The sequence below is a fragment of the Castor canadensis genome, chromosome 5 (assembly GCF_047511655.1).
Source record: "Castor canadensis chromosome 5, mCasCan1.hap1v2, whole genome shotgun sequence".
NCBI classification, from domain to species: domain Eukaryota; kingdom Metazoa; phylum Chordata; class Mammalia; order Rodentia; family Castoridae; genus Castor; species Castor canadensis.
The window spans coordinates 161,090,339-161,105,632 of record NC_133390.1 but is presented as its reverse complement, the minus strand read 5'-3'; the positions used below and the strand labels follow the sequence as shown (position 1 = coordinate 161,105,632).

General features: G+C 40.9%; 1 protein-coding gene across 4 annotated transcripts in view; it reads right to left on the bottom strand.

The window, feature by feature from the left end:
- Positions 1-15,294, bottom strand: part of Ctnnbl1 (catenin beta like 1) — a 152,733-nt gene that overhangs the window by 99,714 nt on the left and 37,725 nt on the right. For all 4 annotated transcript variants that reach the window (XM_020172490.2, XM_020172491.2, XM_020172492.2 and 1 more), the window contains one exon: positions 9,391-9,530. In XM_020172490.2, coding sequence (XP_020028079.2) covers positions 9,391-9,530 — 140 coding nt within the window. The remainder of the gene's footprint in view (positions 1-9,390; positions 9,531-15,294) is intronic.

Below are 15,294 nucleotides of genomic sequence, written 5' to 3'. Positions count from 1 at the left end.
TATAGTTAATACATCTGTTTTAGCAACAGTTCTTCAAGACTCCTTCCTCCCACAGTGAGTGCTCAGTGCATGTTGTTAACTGACTCACTCTCTCTTCCCTTATGCTGCCTTCCTGGCAACTTAGTCCATAGGTTCACTCATTTTCATAAATTTCCAAACTTTAAATAGATCACTTGGGAGATTGCCTTTCTGGTGAGAAACAGACCAACATCTTGAATCCTATCTCATAATTTAGAGTCCTAAAACTGAGTTTAATCTTGACTACCTGGCACAGTTCACTTCAAAGGCAATAGAGGTGGCCAGTATTTACCAAGGAGTCTTCAGAGACCAAAACAGGATGAAATAGCCTAGAAATAGAGGGAAGGGTTTATGCAAAACTGTGCGGGGCTCTGCCAACATCCTGCCCGTCAAAAAAAGGAATTACGTTCAGAACTGGAAGGCAGAACTAAGCTTTCCTTCCCTTCCCTAATAAACAATACACATTCATACACACACACACACACACACACACACACACACACACACACTTGCTCCACCAACCTGCATTCACTAACAACCTGTGATAAATGAAGCACCACAAGGATAATGGTTGAGCCATTCTTCATTGTGGGCCTCAGTCACCTCATCTGTAATATGATGGAGTTAGAAAACCAAAGACATTTAAAAACCTCACATGCTTCAGGCAATGACCAACATGTAACAAATGAGGAACACAGACACTATGAACTGCACACATGCGAATTGATCTGAGAGATTAGGAATGACTTACTAGGAAAGATTGATCAGAAAACAGACAACTAAAAAGATGAGTGCAGGTAGCCTAGAAAGCAAAACCGCAGGAATAAAACTACAGAGAAACTGGAAAACTGGTATGTGCAAAGGCATCTGAAGGACCTGGGGTGAAGGGAAGGAAGAGAGAAAGCTCTAACTACAGTTATATGAAAAAGAAAAGACTAAGAGGACCGGTGAAGGGCCTGTGCAGGGGCACCAGCACAGTGAGTGCTGGGGTTGGGTGGGCAGGTGGGAGATAGAGCCAGACGTGAAGGGGGAAAACTTGATTTGAAGTAGGATCCAGAAGTGAGACAACAAGGGTTATAACCAACGCAGTTTCACTTGAAAGGAAAATAAAAGACACAAGTCCTACTGATAAGAACAACAGATTTGCTAACTGATGTTCTGGGTGTTTTATGAACATTTTTTTGCTGAAAGAAAAATTACTTGTATGTTTACTAACTGGATGACCATCATGAATAAATAACTAAGCTCTCTATGTACCACTCTTTCACTTAGAAAGGTGATATTTGCCCAAACCATAAGAGTGTTGCAAAGAATATAAACAGCTTGACAAAAATCCTTCATACTTAGTCTTTAGTAGCAAACTAACCAGAAAATTGTTGACCCAAAAGACCGTGTGTAGACTGGAGGTGTGGCTCAAGTGGTAAAGACCCTGCTTTACAAAAGACCATCTGTCACACCTGACATACAGTAAATCAAAACACAAATAATTTAAATCAGTTGAAAAAGAAAAACAGGCTACCAAATTGAACCCTAGAATCCCTTGAGCCACCCCTGCTACAAGAAGTAGTAATTCTCCTCTGAAGCCTGACATCATTACCATTATAATGGCCACCATTTTAAAGTCATCACCAGGCCATATTTCTGAATTCTTACAGCAACATCACAAGGCAAGTGTGATCCCCATTTCACAGACAAAAGTCAAAGCTCAGTGTGATTAAGTTGCCTAACAAAAGTTAAGGAAGAATGTTAGGTCTACGCAGTCCCAGTAAACACTTCATGTGAATGCACAGAGAATATAGTCTGGGCTTAAACATGGCCAGACTCAGGGAAGCTCTAGCTGTTGACCCTACTAGAGTCACAAAAAATAAAGACCTGTCCTGGGAAAAAGAATAAAATGTTAACACCTTCCCTTTATCTTCCTCATATAAGAAACTCCATTCTCTTGAAAAGTTCTTACATATGAGATGTAAAAACACTGCAATCCATTTATGTGCATACTTAATATGCAAGACATTTCATTTAGTATTCATCCACACATCCACCCACCATCTACTATAGTCAGATATCAATAGGATAAGGATCTGCATGAGGCATGCAATAAGTATTATCGTCATACCCTTGACAGCACTATGCACGATTACATGTAAACTAGCATGTGCTGATAATTAACTAAACAGCCTCAAGACACAAGTTGAAGCAGATGGCCTGAACTTAAGATGGTTTGACTTTTGATTTTTTTGGCCTTACTGTGGTACAAAAACTATGCATTCAGTAGAACCATACTTAAAAGTTTGAACTTTGATCTTTTCCCAGGGTGTTGATATGCAGTGCAATACTGTGTCTGGGGCTGGGCAGTGGCAGCCAGCTGCAGCTCCCAGTGAGCCAGGTGGTCATGAGGTTGAATCCTCCATATGCTACAGTTACTGTGCTGCTAAGGTATGTGTGGTAGCATAGGGGTATTACATGTATTTTTCAACTTAGAATATTGTCCCCTTTATGATGGACTTATCAGGAATACCCCATTTCAAGATAAGGAGTATCTGAGCCTGAAGACGAGGAGTCTGGGAAAGTGTGAGGACAGAAATTTCACTGAAATGAATGATCCCATAACTGTTACTAACCATGTTACCTTGTGCAAGCCCCTCTATTTTCTTACAGCTTAGCTTCCTTATCTGTAAAATGGGAGTGAGTAATGGTCTCTGCCCAGCCAATCTTCCTACATAGCTATAAGAAACAAAAGAGGTCAGGACCTCCAAAGGCCATGGGAGTTAAAATATTCAGAGATGAATGCAGACAGTCAAGTCTTCTCTCAGAATGTCTGAAACCCTCACTTACTGCCTTTGTTTTTCCAAAAAGCCTCTAAAGTCCAAAATTTAAGCTAAGGACAGCATTACCCTCCTTTCTGGGTCACAATGAGATATAAGATCTAACTTTTTATTCCAGTTATACCTATAGACATTCAGATTGATCAGGTCCTTGTTTAACCTCTGAGGTCCTATAAGCCAGATATTACTTTTCTTTGATTAGTCTTATACCAAGTGCATAAATGTGTCATGCTAAATCTAGGAACTTTGGGGGGAGGGGGTTGATAACGGTGGTGATTTTGTATGGGAACAGGATGAATGCCTAACTTTTACTAAGAAAAGTCATTTTTTACAATGTTCCAGGGGAATCACCCTTGCTTACTTTCCTGCCTCAGTTGAGAAGTCAAACAGGCAATCAGATACTCACCAGGTCTGCCAAACATCTCATCAATCTTACCACTAACTGAATTTACATAAATCCTACCTTTCACAAAATAGCATTTCAGCAAGGCAGAACTGAGTCAATAATTGTGACCATCAACCCCTAGGTAACGTAACATGACCTAGAAGACAGAAGGTCATTTGAACATCAGAAAGAAGAATGAGAACCAGAAGTGAAGATCGAAAGACAAACGAAACCTCAATCTTGACAAGAAAATTCAGCTTGTTCTGCTACCCACCTAGTATTTCTTCACAAGCAGATGCTGGGCATGGGTGATAGGCTTTTCCACTGTAGTTACAATTTCATTTCACAAGGTAAAAGCTCTCCTGTCCAAGTGTAATAGGAAAACAGAGAGCCTGTCTCTCTGTGAATTACTAAAACACAGTTTTTGATAGCCTATTTTGTCATGTTGAGTAGAAAGGCCACCCTACTCACTCCCTCTGTACCTGTCCACTATTGGGGCAATAAGCTAGTGTAATAGCAGTGCAACAGAAAAGACCAGCTGAGCACAAAATGGTCCATAACACAATGGCTCTTGGACAAGGAGTTATGTTTACCTCTATTTTTTTGGCTCTAGATATTTGTTTTTTGGCCTGATCCCACATCTGAATGTTAATCTTATTAATCTCCACTGAGATGAGTCCACAAGGAAGAAGATATTAAAAAAAAAAAAAAAAGAGGAAGAGGAATAAGATGCCTTAAGCAGATGGCTTTTTAAAAGTCATTTCAAAAAGGGTTTCTTAAGAAAATGAACCAGTATAGATTCAGAGGATATAACTGATTTAGTGCAACAATGTGGGTTTTATAAAAAATGCTTTTCTTTTATTCCTAGGTAAGAAAATGATTAGACATTCAATTAATGCAGATGAATTTCAACAAAGACAAAATGGTCACTTTCTCCTTTAAAAACAGCTGGCACAAAACTTCCTACACTGAACCTGAACTCTGAATTTTATACCAATCTTAGGTCAAACTAACATGAAGGAGAAGATGCACTCATTCAGAATTAAGTACCTAGTGCTACAGACACTATTCCACAGCAAGGGAAAGGTCCAAAGTGGGCTGTAACTACCTTCACCTCCCAGAGACACAGACTTACCTAAACCCCAGAAACAAGATCAAAAGTTATATTGAGGCCTTTTTGTAAATCACCATTTTCGCTCTTTCTTTTTAACTTAATCTGCCTTTTTTCAGAGTATATTTAACTGGCTCCAGAAACAAGGGTGGCTCATCAATACCTATTAACAAGGAAGTCAGTTGACACATGAGAAAAAGAAGTCAATTCTTTTAGGTGTCATTTTTATTCTGGAACTATCAAAATGAGAGTAGCTCCTAGAAAAACAACAGCCCATGGTATGCAAGTCTTGTTAGACAGTGCTTGTAGGGAAACAATGGAGTAAGAACCAACTCCCTCCCAGTTCAATTAGAAAAAAGCCCCTTGGCAACTCAAAACCTCCCCAGCCCAATCCTTGTTCATTAACAGTGGGTCTGTAACACAAGGCACCCTTGACTACTGTGTACAACCTTTGGGATAATATGGTGTGTCTCAGTCAGTTTGTTCTGCTCAAGTTCAGTTGATCCCTGTTGGTCTAAGAAAAATCTGTCTGTTCCTTCTTTTGAAAATTCCCACCATAGTAATTCTTCACAAAATCCACCTGGACAACCCTACTATAAGTTCTCCTGGCTTTCTAGAGTCTGAGAAAAATGAACAGTAATTTAGAAAACAGTGATCATGACCACTCCCTAAAATTATTCCACACAAAAAGGAGCTGTCCCATTAGCACCAATGATCTGCTCTGTAACAAATTTCTCCCTTCCTGTAGTTTAGAATGTAACACACTATACTGATAAGTTAACATTACAATGAGATCTCATTTTTTTGAATCAAAGGTGGGGAGAAGGCAGACTGAATAAGTTTGATTTAGATGACTTGATGTTTTCTATTTAAGAACAACTGCAGAGCAGTAGTCATGATTTAAAATAAATAAATAAAAGCATGGACCTGATATCCTGATAAGTTTGTAGTGACTACATGAACAGTCAGCAAGACCTCAGCAGTTTCCAGCAGATGAAGAATAGCAGTTTCCATTGCAAAGGTAGAGACCATGAAAACCTGAAATGCCCTTTAATCTCCACATCCATCAGAAGCTTCCCATCTCCAATCCCCAAATACCTGAGCAGACCCAAGCCAGAGATGACCCTCACTTCACCAGAGCTCTAATGGCATTTCCTGAGCAGAATTCCAGAGGCTCTTCCCGCACATGCCACGGGGTAGTAATCTGAGTGCTTTGCTCAATTATAGCTATTATTTCTTGTTTCTCCATTAGCATACAACATGCTTATCATACTATAGGAGAAGCCAAATAAACACCAGTGATCTACCAAAATGACTTGAGCAAGGACTCAATCATTAACTTCTCATTCAACCTGAGAACATGGCAAATGACATAAAAACAGGATACTTATTAATTTGGTGTCATGGTAATTTCTTTACTTCCAACAGCAGAGGGGTAATCAGCCACCATCTGGAACTTTATCTTCTTGTTTTATTCTCTGTCTGCTTTAGGCAAATTGAGAAAATCTGGCTTAAGTCGGGCCACAATTTTTTTTTTAATCAATACCTTAAAAAATCTTTTTCCTTTTTGGAGGTAATAGGGATAGAACCCACATCTTCACAAATGTTAGAAAAGCACTCTACTAATGAGTCACAACCCAAGCCTGAAAAAAATCTTTAGATGCAACTTTCAGATTTATTTTTCTACAGAAGCTCTTCAAATGGCTCACACAAAGGGGGCTCTAAACATGTTTAAATGGTTTACTTTCTAGGAAGTTGTTTTTAAAAGTTGCATTTTGGAAACACAGCAGCTCTTGGACTCCTCCTTATGCTCCCTGCTCCCTACAAAGGCACTTAGAAGAACCCTTCAGTGCTGCGGGACGTGTGTACTCCCTCTCCCCCCAGGAGCTCTTTACAGAACAGAATTCCACGCTGCAGCCAACCCATGGCCACGGCTGGGCTCCAGCCTCTAGGGGGGAGACAGCAAAGAAACACTGACAGCTCTCACTAGCAGCAGCGATGCAGAGCACCAGAATCAACACTGAGGCAGCTTCTCACGGTTGAAAGGACAAGACACAAGCTGTTTTTTCACATTCGCTGCCTCTTAAGGTTACAACAAATCAGCCTCTGATCCAATTAAAATCCCTACAGTTTATGTTTTCTCTGAGAAGGACAAAGCAAAGATGACCCATGCTTGCTGGGAACATAACCACCCACGTATGGTTGTGGGTGACAAATGAAGAGTTAAAACAGATTAAAAATTTAGTCATGACTGCCATGAAATTGTTTATTCATGGAAAGGTGTTTCGGGCAGTTACAGCTGTACAACTGTAAATTGTTAACAACCGTTTCCTGAAGAAAAATTTCCATTATAGATCACAGATAAGACAAGAAGCAACACTGCAGGGGGATCAACACTCCGACCAGTGGAGGATATGTTAGCTGCAAGTCAAGAGGCCTACCCTTTCCCGAAATCACTTTCAAGAAAAATTGTACTGTGAAAGATGACATTTATCCTAATTGCTGCATCTAATTAAAATTAAGGTAATTAAAAAAATTTCAAATGCACTTTCAATGTGATGTGGGGCATAATTAAAAATCAGATTTTTAAAAATATCATTAGGGCAGTTGGGTGAAGGTTGGCATGGAAGAGGGGAAAAAACAGTTTAGCTCTCTGGAAACAGGAGGGAAATGGCAGTCTGTCAAAGATATTATAGGAGATGTGTTTTTTCCTTTTTAAAGACCAGAACATAACAACTTGGAACATCTGTGCCCTTGCCTTTCCCAAGTAAGCCAACACTGAGTGACACGTTTCATGTCAGTCTTCTCCCCAGCAGGAATAGGGGTGGTGGATCAGCGAAATGTCAGCAGCTTGGGAGAACTATTATTGTTTTGAGTTAGCAGGAAGAGAAAAAAAGAATGAGAGCTGTGTTTCCAGAAACAAAATAGGTAACTTTGGTATTAATGTGCAAAGTAACAGGTAACCAAGCAAGGGTGTCAAAGATGTGATAAATCCTACAGAGGACCTGTGCACTTGGAGGTACAGTAGAGGGGACATTGGACTAGGGACCAGAAGCCTGGTTTGCCAACCTCGACATCCACAGTTAGATGTCTGGCATCTGGCCTCAGATTTGCCACAGAAGAAACAAACAAATAAGGCACGAGGCTAAGTTATTGCTAAGGTCTGATGAGATTTGAAATCTGCCATTTTACAGGTGAACCGAAAAGGTGAAGTCACAACTAGAATGCTCAGTCCTAAATCTCTGAGAACCACGCAGTACCTTGAATAGGACCAGTTATTTGGCATATGCCAGATACAGACTGAATGAATGTTCACACCTTCTTCCTAATTCCCACACTGAAACCTAACTCCCAATGTGATAGTATTTGGAGGTAGGGCCTCTGGGAGGTGATCAGGTCGTGAGGGCTCTGAACCTCATGCAAGAGAGTAAGATTAGTGCCCTTACAAAAAGAGACCCAGCAAGCTTTCACCACATGAGGACATAGCAAGAAAATGGATGTCTATGAGCCAGGAAACAGGCCCCCATCAGATACCAAAATTATCAAAGCCTTGATTTTGGACTTCCCACTGTAGAACAAATTTCTGTCATTTACCAGCCACCTGGTTTATGGTACTTTGTTACAGCAGCCCAAATACACTGGGAATAGCCAGTGTATTCACTAATTGATGTGATGCTGCTTGAGTGTTCAGTACAGTGTTTGATTCCTCAGGACCCAGCGCCATGCCTGCTTTGCAAAGATACTCAACACATCCACTCAGCAAATTTGTGAACCATGTACCAAGTTCACAAGCTAGTTGACTAGGGTTCTCATACAACCTAGAGCCTCACAGCATATCTGGCAAACACAGTCACAACAATCTAGGACTGGCAGAAAGATTCTTACTATTAGCTAACATTACATGAAGCACCAGAAATGTCTTAAGATTGCCCTTCAAGAAGCCTGCATTAAAATTACTCACTGATTTATCTCTATGAGAATTATCAGGCAGGAAAAAACCTAGTCAGACATGCTCTCAGGAGAGAGATTACCAGAAAGATGAAAATAACATGAAGCAGCACAGATTTCCCATGAATATCACTCAAGCAGACTAACTACATTTGTCTCCTACCTTTGGAAATCTGGATTCAAACAGAACAACTATTGGAGGAGAATCTGATTTAATGAACATAACCCCAACCACAGGCACATCAAAACCTTTTACATTAAAATGACTGTCCATTTGATGGCAAAGACAAAGTATAAAATGGTTATGGAAGCCATGACTCAAATTCAGTTACAAGAACATTTACTAAGTGCCCACTATATATCAGGAAATGTGCTCAGCATGCCTACACCTTCTCTGATCCTCTCAATAACACCAAAAGGCAAAGTTGCTAACTCTGCTTCTGCAGATGAGAACACCAAGGGATGGAGGGGCACCACATTTTACATAAGAAATGAAGCTAGGAGTGAAACCTAGCTTGTCTGTTTAGGTTTAATGTTCATTCAACAAATATGAAATGCTATTTATTGGGTAACAGTCCCCCCTCCCCCGTTTTTTTTTTTTTTAAGGAACTGGAATACAGCAGTAGACAAAACAAATGAGCTTCCCTATCCTCTGGACATCCCAATGTGCTTTCTACCATGGTTCACTGACTCCTCTAGCCTCAATTCCACTGGGCCATCTGTTAGCAGAATGATGTCTAGATCAACATATTCAAATTGGCCTGGCCCTGACTCAGTAAGGAATCTACAAATTCAGATTTTGGAAATTAATGCTGCTAATGTACAAACAGATACCTCAAGATGAATTCTAGTGCTAATAAGAGAGAACAGGATAATTAAGGATTTGCCCAAGGTTTGTTAGTGGGTAAAAACTAGATTTTCAGAAGAGTAAAGAGCAGCATTTGCTTCAAGATGGAAGATAATTAGAATGGAAATAGAGCACCAGACGTGACAGCACACATCAGCAGAGACAGGCAGGGAAAGAGAGTAAACAGCATTGCTCCCCGCCCTCCGACCCCCACTCCCTGTATCAGCCTTCTACTGAGGATAGACGTGAAGGATATCTGTATTATCATGTCCCAGCAACCCGAGAAGTGACTGCACAGCACTCAGCTCCACCAGAAGGTGGTATAGGTCTGGCATGGTGGCCACCACATGCATCTCCTGAATGATGTCATTTAGGTCCAGCTCAGATTCCATGAACCTAGGAAGGGAGAACAAGACAGCGTTATTCATAGAAAAAGGACACTCTCAGCGTGCAGAAGCAAACACAACAATCCAGACAGAGACAATCCGTCAAAGTGTCTACAACAGACCAACCAAGAAGTACACTCATCCGAACATCATACTGTCACACAATTTCCTTGGGAAATCGATTTCCTCATTACAAAAATCAATCTTGGATTCAGATCTCATTACAGGGGTCCCCTTACTCCTGCAGTCATAGCTGCCTTTTAAGGCCCTCAAAGCATTTTGCAGCAATAAATGATGTACCCGCCAGTCCCATGGATTAGCTGCCATTACCCCTTGGGGTGGCAATTCACTGTTGCCCTCGACTAGCTATCCTTCTAATCCAAAAAGGGTTTCTTGTACTCCCCTCTTCAGATCAAGAGCCGATTATTTCCCTTACCCAAAGGAAGACAGTGAGATCCTGAAGCTCCCCCCAAATTCCTTCCCTTCCCTCACCCACTCTCTAGTGAGCTGATTGAGGCAGGTCCCAGGTCAGGCTGACCTAGTCACCTCAAGATTACCATCAAACCTTCAGCAGTATGACACTTCTTTTACATGTTCACTCTAAACCTTTCCACAAACTTCTGCCCAGGAGCCAGGAACAGAATGCTTTGCACACCCTCTGTATGTCCTCCTCTAGTGTCTGATATTTAAGAAATGCCATTTTGCCTTGGATGAACAGGCAGGAAAATTTGTAATACGAAGGGAATGAGCTAATGCATGGAAAGCATCGAACAATATTCTATTAGACTGAGAAGATGCAGTGGTTAAAAAAAACTGATTGAACCTGGCTTAGCCACCTAGCCTCTCAATGGCTCAGTTTCTTCATCTAAAAATGGGGACAATAATATTATTTGTCCCATAGTGCTACCATAAAGAGTAAAAGGAAAATCATATAAAACACCTAGAGCAAAGTCTAAATATAAGAAGCCCTGAGTATTTGTTTTCATTGCTATGGCACTTGCTACTACACTACTATTGTATGGCCATCTTCTAAGACAGGGCCTCTATCTTTTGTTTCTTATATCCACAGATGCCCACTTCACTGAATGGAGGCCACAAAGAAAAGGAATAAAAGCAGGGACCTTTTTATTTATTTACTTAGTTTGGAAGTACTGGGGGTTGAACTCAGGACCTTGTGCTTGCTAGGGAGGCACTCTCCACTTCTGCCATTCCAGTAGCCCTTTCTGTGTTGGTTACTTTTTGAGATAGGGTCTTACTTTATGCCTTTAAGAAAATTAATGTCAGGCTGGTAAAGTAGCTCAAGTGGTAGAGCACTTGCTAGCAAGCATGAGGCCTGAGTTCAAACCACATTACTGCCAAAACAACAACAACAAAAAAGAAAATTACTGTCCTGTTGCAAAATAAATTAACCAAAGAGAAGTATTTGCCATTAAATTTGTACACTGTGCTTTTTGACATAATGGTACTTATTTATTGACATAAAGGTTTCAAAAGTTCAGATAATCAAATATTTGCCTTTATGAACACTACTTTACATGTGCCCCCGAGCAAAGTCTTTTCTGTGCTAAGATCTGATGCATTTCTTCTATGTTTATACATATTTAAATGTTTAATCAATCTGAAATTTACTTTAACAGATGATATAGGACAAACGTCAAACTTTATTTGCTATAAATGTTTGGCCAACAGCCCCAATACCATAATCTATCTTTTTCCCACACTTGCAAAAATGTCACCTGTCATACACTAAACTCTATGCACAGTTCATCTGTTTCTGGGCTTTTTACTCCATTTCACTGATTCATCTGCAAATTTCTGAGCCAGCTTCAGAGTATGTTTTACATCTGTTATTGCAAAAACATCCCCTTGTTTATTCTTTTTTTTTTCCTAATGTTTCCTTGCCTACTCATCTACTCATTTAAGGTAAACTTCACAATTATTTTATCAAGATTCTCCCCCTAAGCCAGATGCCAGTGACACACACCTGTACTCCTAGCTACGTGGGAGGCTAGGAGGATCATGATTCTAAGCCAGCCCTGGCATTAAAAAACAAAACAAAACAAAACAAAACAAACTTTGTGAGACCCTATCTTAACCAACAGCTGTATGATGTGGTGTGTGTGTGTCACCCCCAAGCTACATGGGAGGCTGAAACTGGGAGGACAGCGGTTCCAAGACAGCCCAAGCAAAAACATTTGAGACCCCATCTCAATGAGAAAAAACTGGGCATGGTGGTACATGTCTGCCATCCCAGCAACTGCAGAAAGCATAAAATAGGATTGAGACAGGACACTCAGGGAAAGAAGCCAAACCAGATCATGGAGAACAGGTGGCCACCTCGCAGATTATCTTGCGAGGAACAGGTGGTCTAACTCCACCCAGAACCTCCCCAAAATGCCCTTATGCAGTAAAAGTTACCATAACAACTGACCAGAGCATACTGAGTGAGCAGTAGGACTGACTACAAGGGACTTACCCAAACCAGGGTATGTTCACAAGGTAAAAAAATCTTGCCCCAAAGTAACCTACTGCCCCAGATCCTCTAATTATAGCCTAATGAATGTGGACTGCATACACAGCCAATCTGTCAATCACCAAATGCCACTCTTAAGTATCACCCAAATCTCCCCGCCCCCATTACCCATTACAGTGTATACTTTCCCACCTGAACCAAGGCAACAGGTCTCTGTAGCTGCAGATGCTGCTCTTGAGCCACCTCATACCCCTCCTGTGAAGCATACCTTCTGCTTTCACTTCCAATAAAACTTTGCTGCTGCTGCTGCTGCTTTGCAATGTGTGTGTCTCCATTACATTCTTTGTTTAGGATACCAAGGACCTAAGATATTCTCAACCAGTCTTCTGAGACCTCCCACAGTAACAAGACAACTGCAGTCCAGATCAGCATAGGCAAAAAGCGAGAACCCATGTCTAAAATAATCAAAGCAAAAAGGGCTGGAGGCATGGCTCAAGTGGCAGAGCACCTGCTCAGGGGGTTTAAGCCTAGAGTTCAAACCCCTCAGTGCCAAAAAAAAAAAAAAAAGTTATTCCTTTTTTTGCTTTCTTTTTGGCAGTGCTGGGGATCAAATCCATGGCCTTGTACACAGTGCTCTACCAATAAGTTACATCGCCAGCCCTTGGTTTTTTGAGAAGGGTCTTTATATGTAGCTGAGGCTGGCCTTGAACTCACAATCCTCCTGCCTCAGCTTCCTGTATGCTGAGATTACAGTTATGTGCCACCAAACCTAGGTTCCTTCCTCTGTGCTTGCATACAGATCACTTTTTTTTTTTTGGGGGGGTGGTACTGGAGTTTGAACTCAGGGCCTGGCACTTTCTAAGCCGGAGCTCTATTGCTTGAGCCATGCCTCCAGTCCACCAATAGATTATATTTTTAAATAGTTAGTTCCCTATCACCTAAAGTGTGGAAGCCAAATCAGAATCATGAGTAAGAAGAGCTTGTATAGGGCTAGGGATATAGCTCAGTGGTACAACACTTGCCTAGCATTAACAAGACCATGGGTTCAATCCCCAGCACAAACAAAAAAGGGCTGGTGCAGAAGGATTCATATATCTCATGGGCAGCAGAACCATATAATACCTGAACCCAAACAGGCTCAGCAAATCTTGAAGGCTTATTTGTCTCACATGATTTGTCTTACATGGGTACTTTTACAATATTTCTAAAGAGTAACCTGACAAAAGACTTTTACAATCCACCTCGAAGAACTGGCAAGGGAGACTTGGCACTAAATAGTAATACACAAAACTGTGCTGAGAACCAGAATATTTGGGGACTGGGTGATAATCAGTGAATGAGTGTCATCCTGGAGAGAAGTCTTTGATGGTGTCCTGCAAGTCTCTGTCTTCAGACCTGTTTAGAGCAACAGTCTTACTTTATTGTCATTCTTTAATCAACAAATTGGGTGAAGATATAAAAAAGGCAAAATTAACAAATGCCACGTAACACAAAGCTTAGACAGACAGTGAACACAGCAGCAGGCAGAATCAATTAAAAAATCTCTGACAGGCAATAATGACATGCCAAATCTACTTGAAGGAAAATTACCTGGTTCCACATAGAACACTACATTGAACCAAAAAGTCAAATGAAGGAGTAAAGGAAAGTAGCCCACCAGTGTGGGCTTAGGCTCTCAAAAGAAGGCAATAGAGTTCTCATGCTGACTAGGTGACCCTAAGACTTGGTGACATTTGTGTATATATATAACCACACTTTAGAGGTTGTAGAAATGAATTCTGGGAAGCCACTGAGACTATGAGGAGTCTAGATTACCTTTCATACAAGAATTTGCTGAAATTTTTTCTCATTCTTAGTTGAAATCTGACTCAGAACTGCCAAATGATGGGACACATTTCTCTGGGAAGTTAGATTGTTGTCACTGGGAGTAGTTAATAAAGGGTGATATAAAAAAAATACTCTGTTGGGCATGATTACACATGCCTACAATCCCAGCACTTGATAGGAAGATGGGTGGAGACAGGAAGATCTTGCGTTTGCAGCAAATTCAGGCTAAGGTAGCAAGACCCTATTTCAAAATAAAAACAAAAGGGCTGGGGGCATGGCTCAAGTGGTAAAGTGGTGGCTTAACATGTTAGATCCCTTGGGTTCAATCCCCAGTACTGCTAAACAAACAATCAAATACCACTAAGACGTAGTTGGCAGAATGAACTATCTCTTAGTTCCTTCCAATTTTGTGATTCTACTTTCAAATATATGGTATTATCCCTAAGTTTTTACATTTAAAAAGTCAGAAAACTCCTGAAATATAATAAACGAGCAGAGAATCAAACTAAGAAGGGAAACATCACAAAAATACTACTAGGTCCAGTACTACATGAGTCATGAGGTATAGTAAGAAATGCCTAGACTTGGAGCTGGGTGTGACCAGGAACAGTATGTCAACAAGTATTTACCAAGCACATATGAGGTGCCAGTCACTGTCCAAGGCACCAAGAATATAACAGATGGCAAAAAGATCCAGTTTCTGGCATCACAGAGCTCCCAGCCTAGCACAAATTAAACAATTTATTGCACAGTATTCAGTAAGGATGTCCGGCACTGCCCAAGAGAAGTGCCACTGGAACACACAACAGAGTCCCAATCTGGTCAAGGAAAACAGAATATTAACAACTCACCCCTAACCTCTGATTTCCTTATCTTCCAAGTTGAATGACAGGAAGATTAAAAGAGATAATATACGTAAAGTGTCTAATAATATCATCGTTGGCACACAGTAGGTGCAAATGAATCTGTCCCTCAATTTTGCTATGCCATCACAAAGACAATTTTCTTGTTTTTGCTGACAAAGTACAGTCTACTCATTTAATGTACACACTGCTGAGGGCTGTCTTTAGGGATCTGGCATACCTTCAGCATTACATGTCTCACAACGGGGGTAAAGGATCAGGGGAGAGGCGGTGAGAAAGCAACAGAAAAACATATTAAAAATGTTACCCAGGATGAAATGGGGTCATTGACTCTATGAGACAGGACAGAGAATACTCTCCTAGTCTGCCCATGTACATTTGCTTCAGACAAGCAAGAAGCTCTCCTTCAGCCACAAGAGTGAATATTAACAAGTGACCCCAAAGTTCAAAAACTGTACTACAAAACCAACAGAAACCGATGAGTCCTATGCAACTACAGGCAGCAATCACTGCAGGTGGAATGTGACACTCCCTCCATGCAACTAAATCAGCACTTCTCAAGGTATGGTCCTAATACCCCAAGATGCAGCTGGAAGAGAGTGGGACATCTT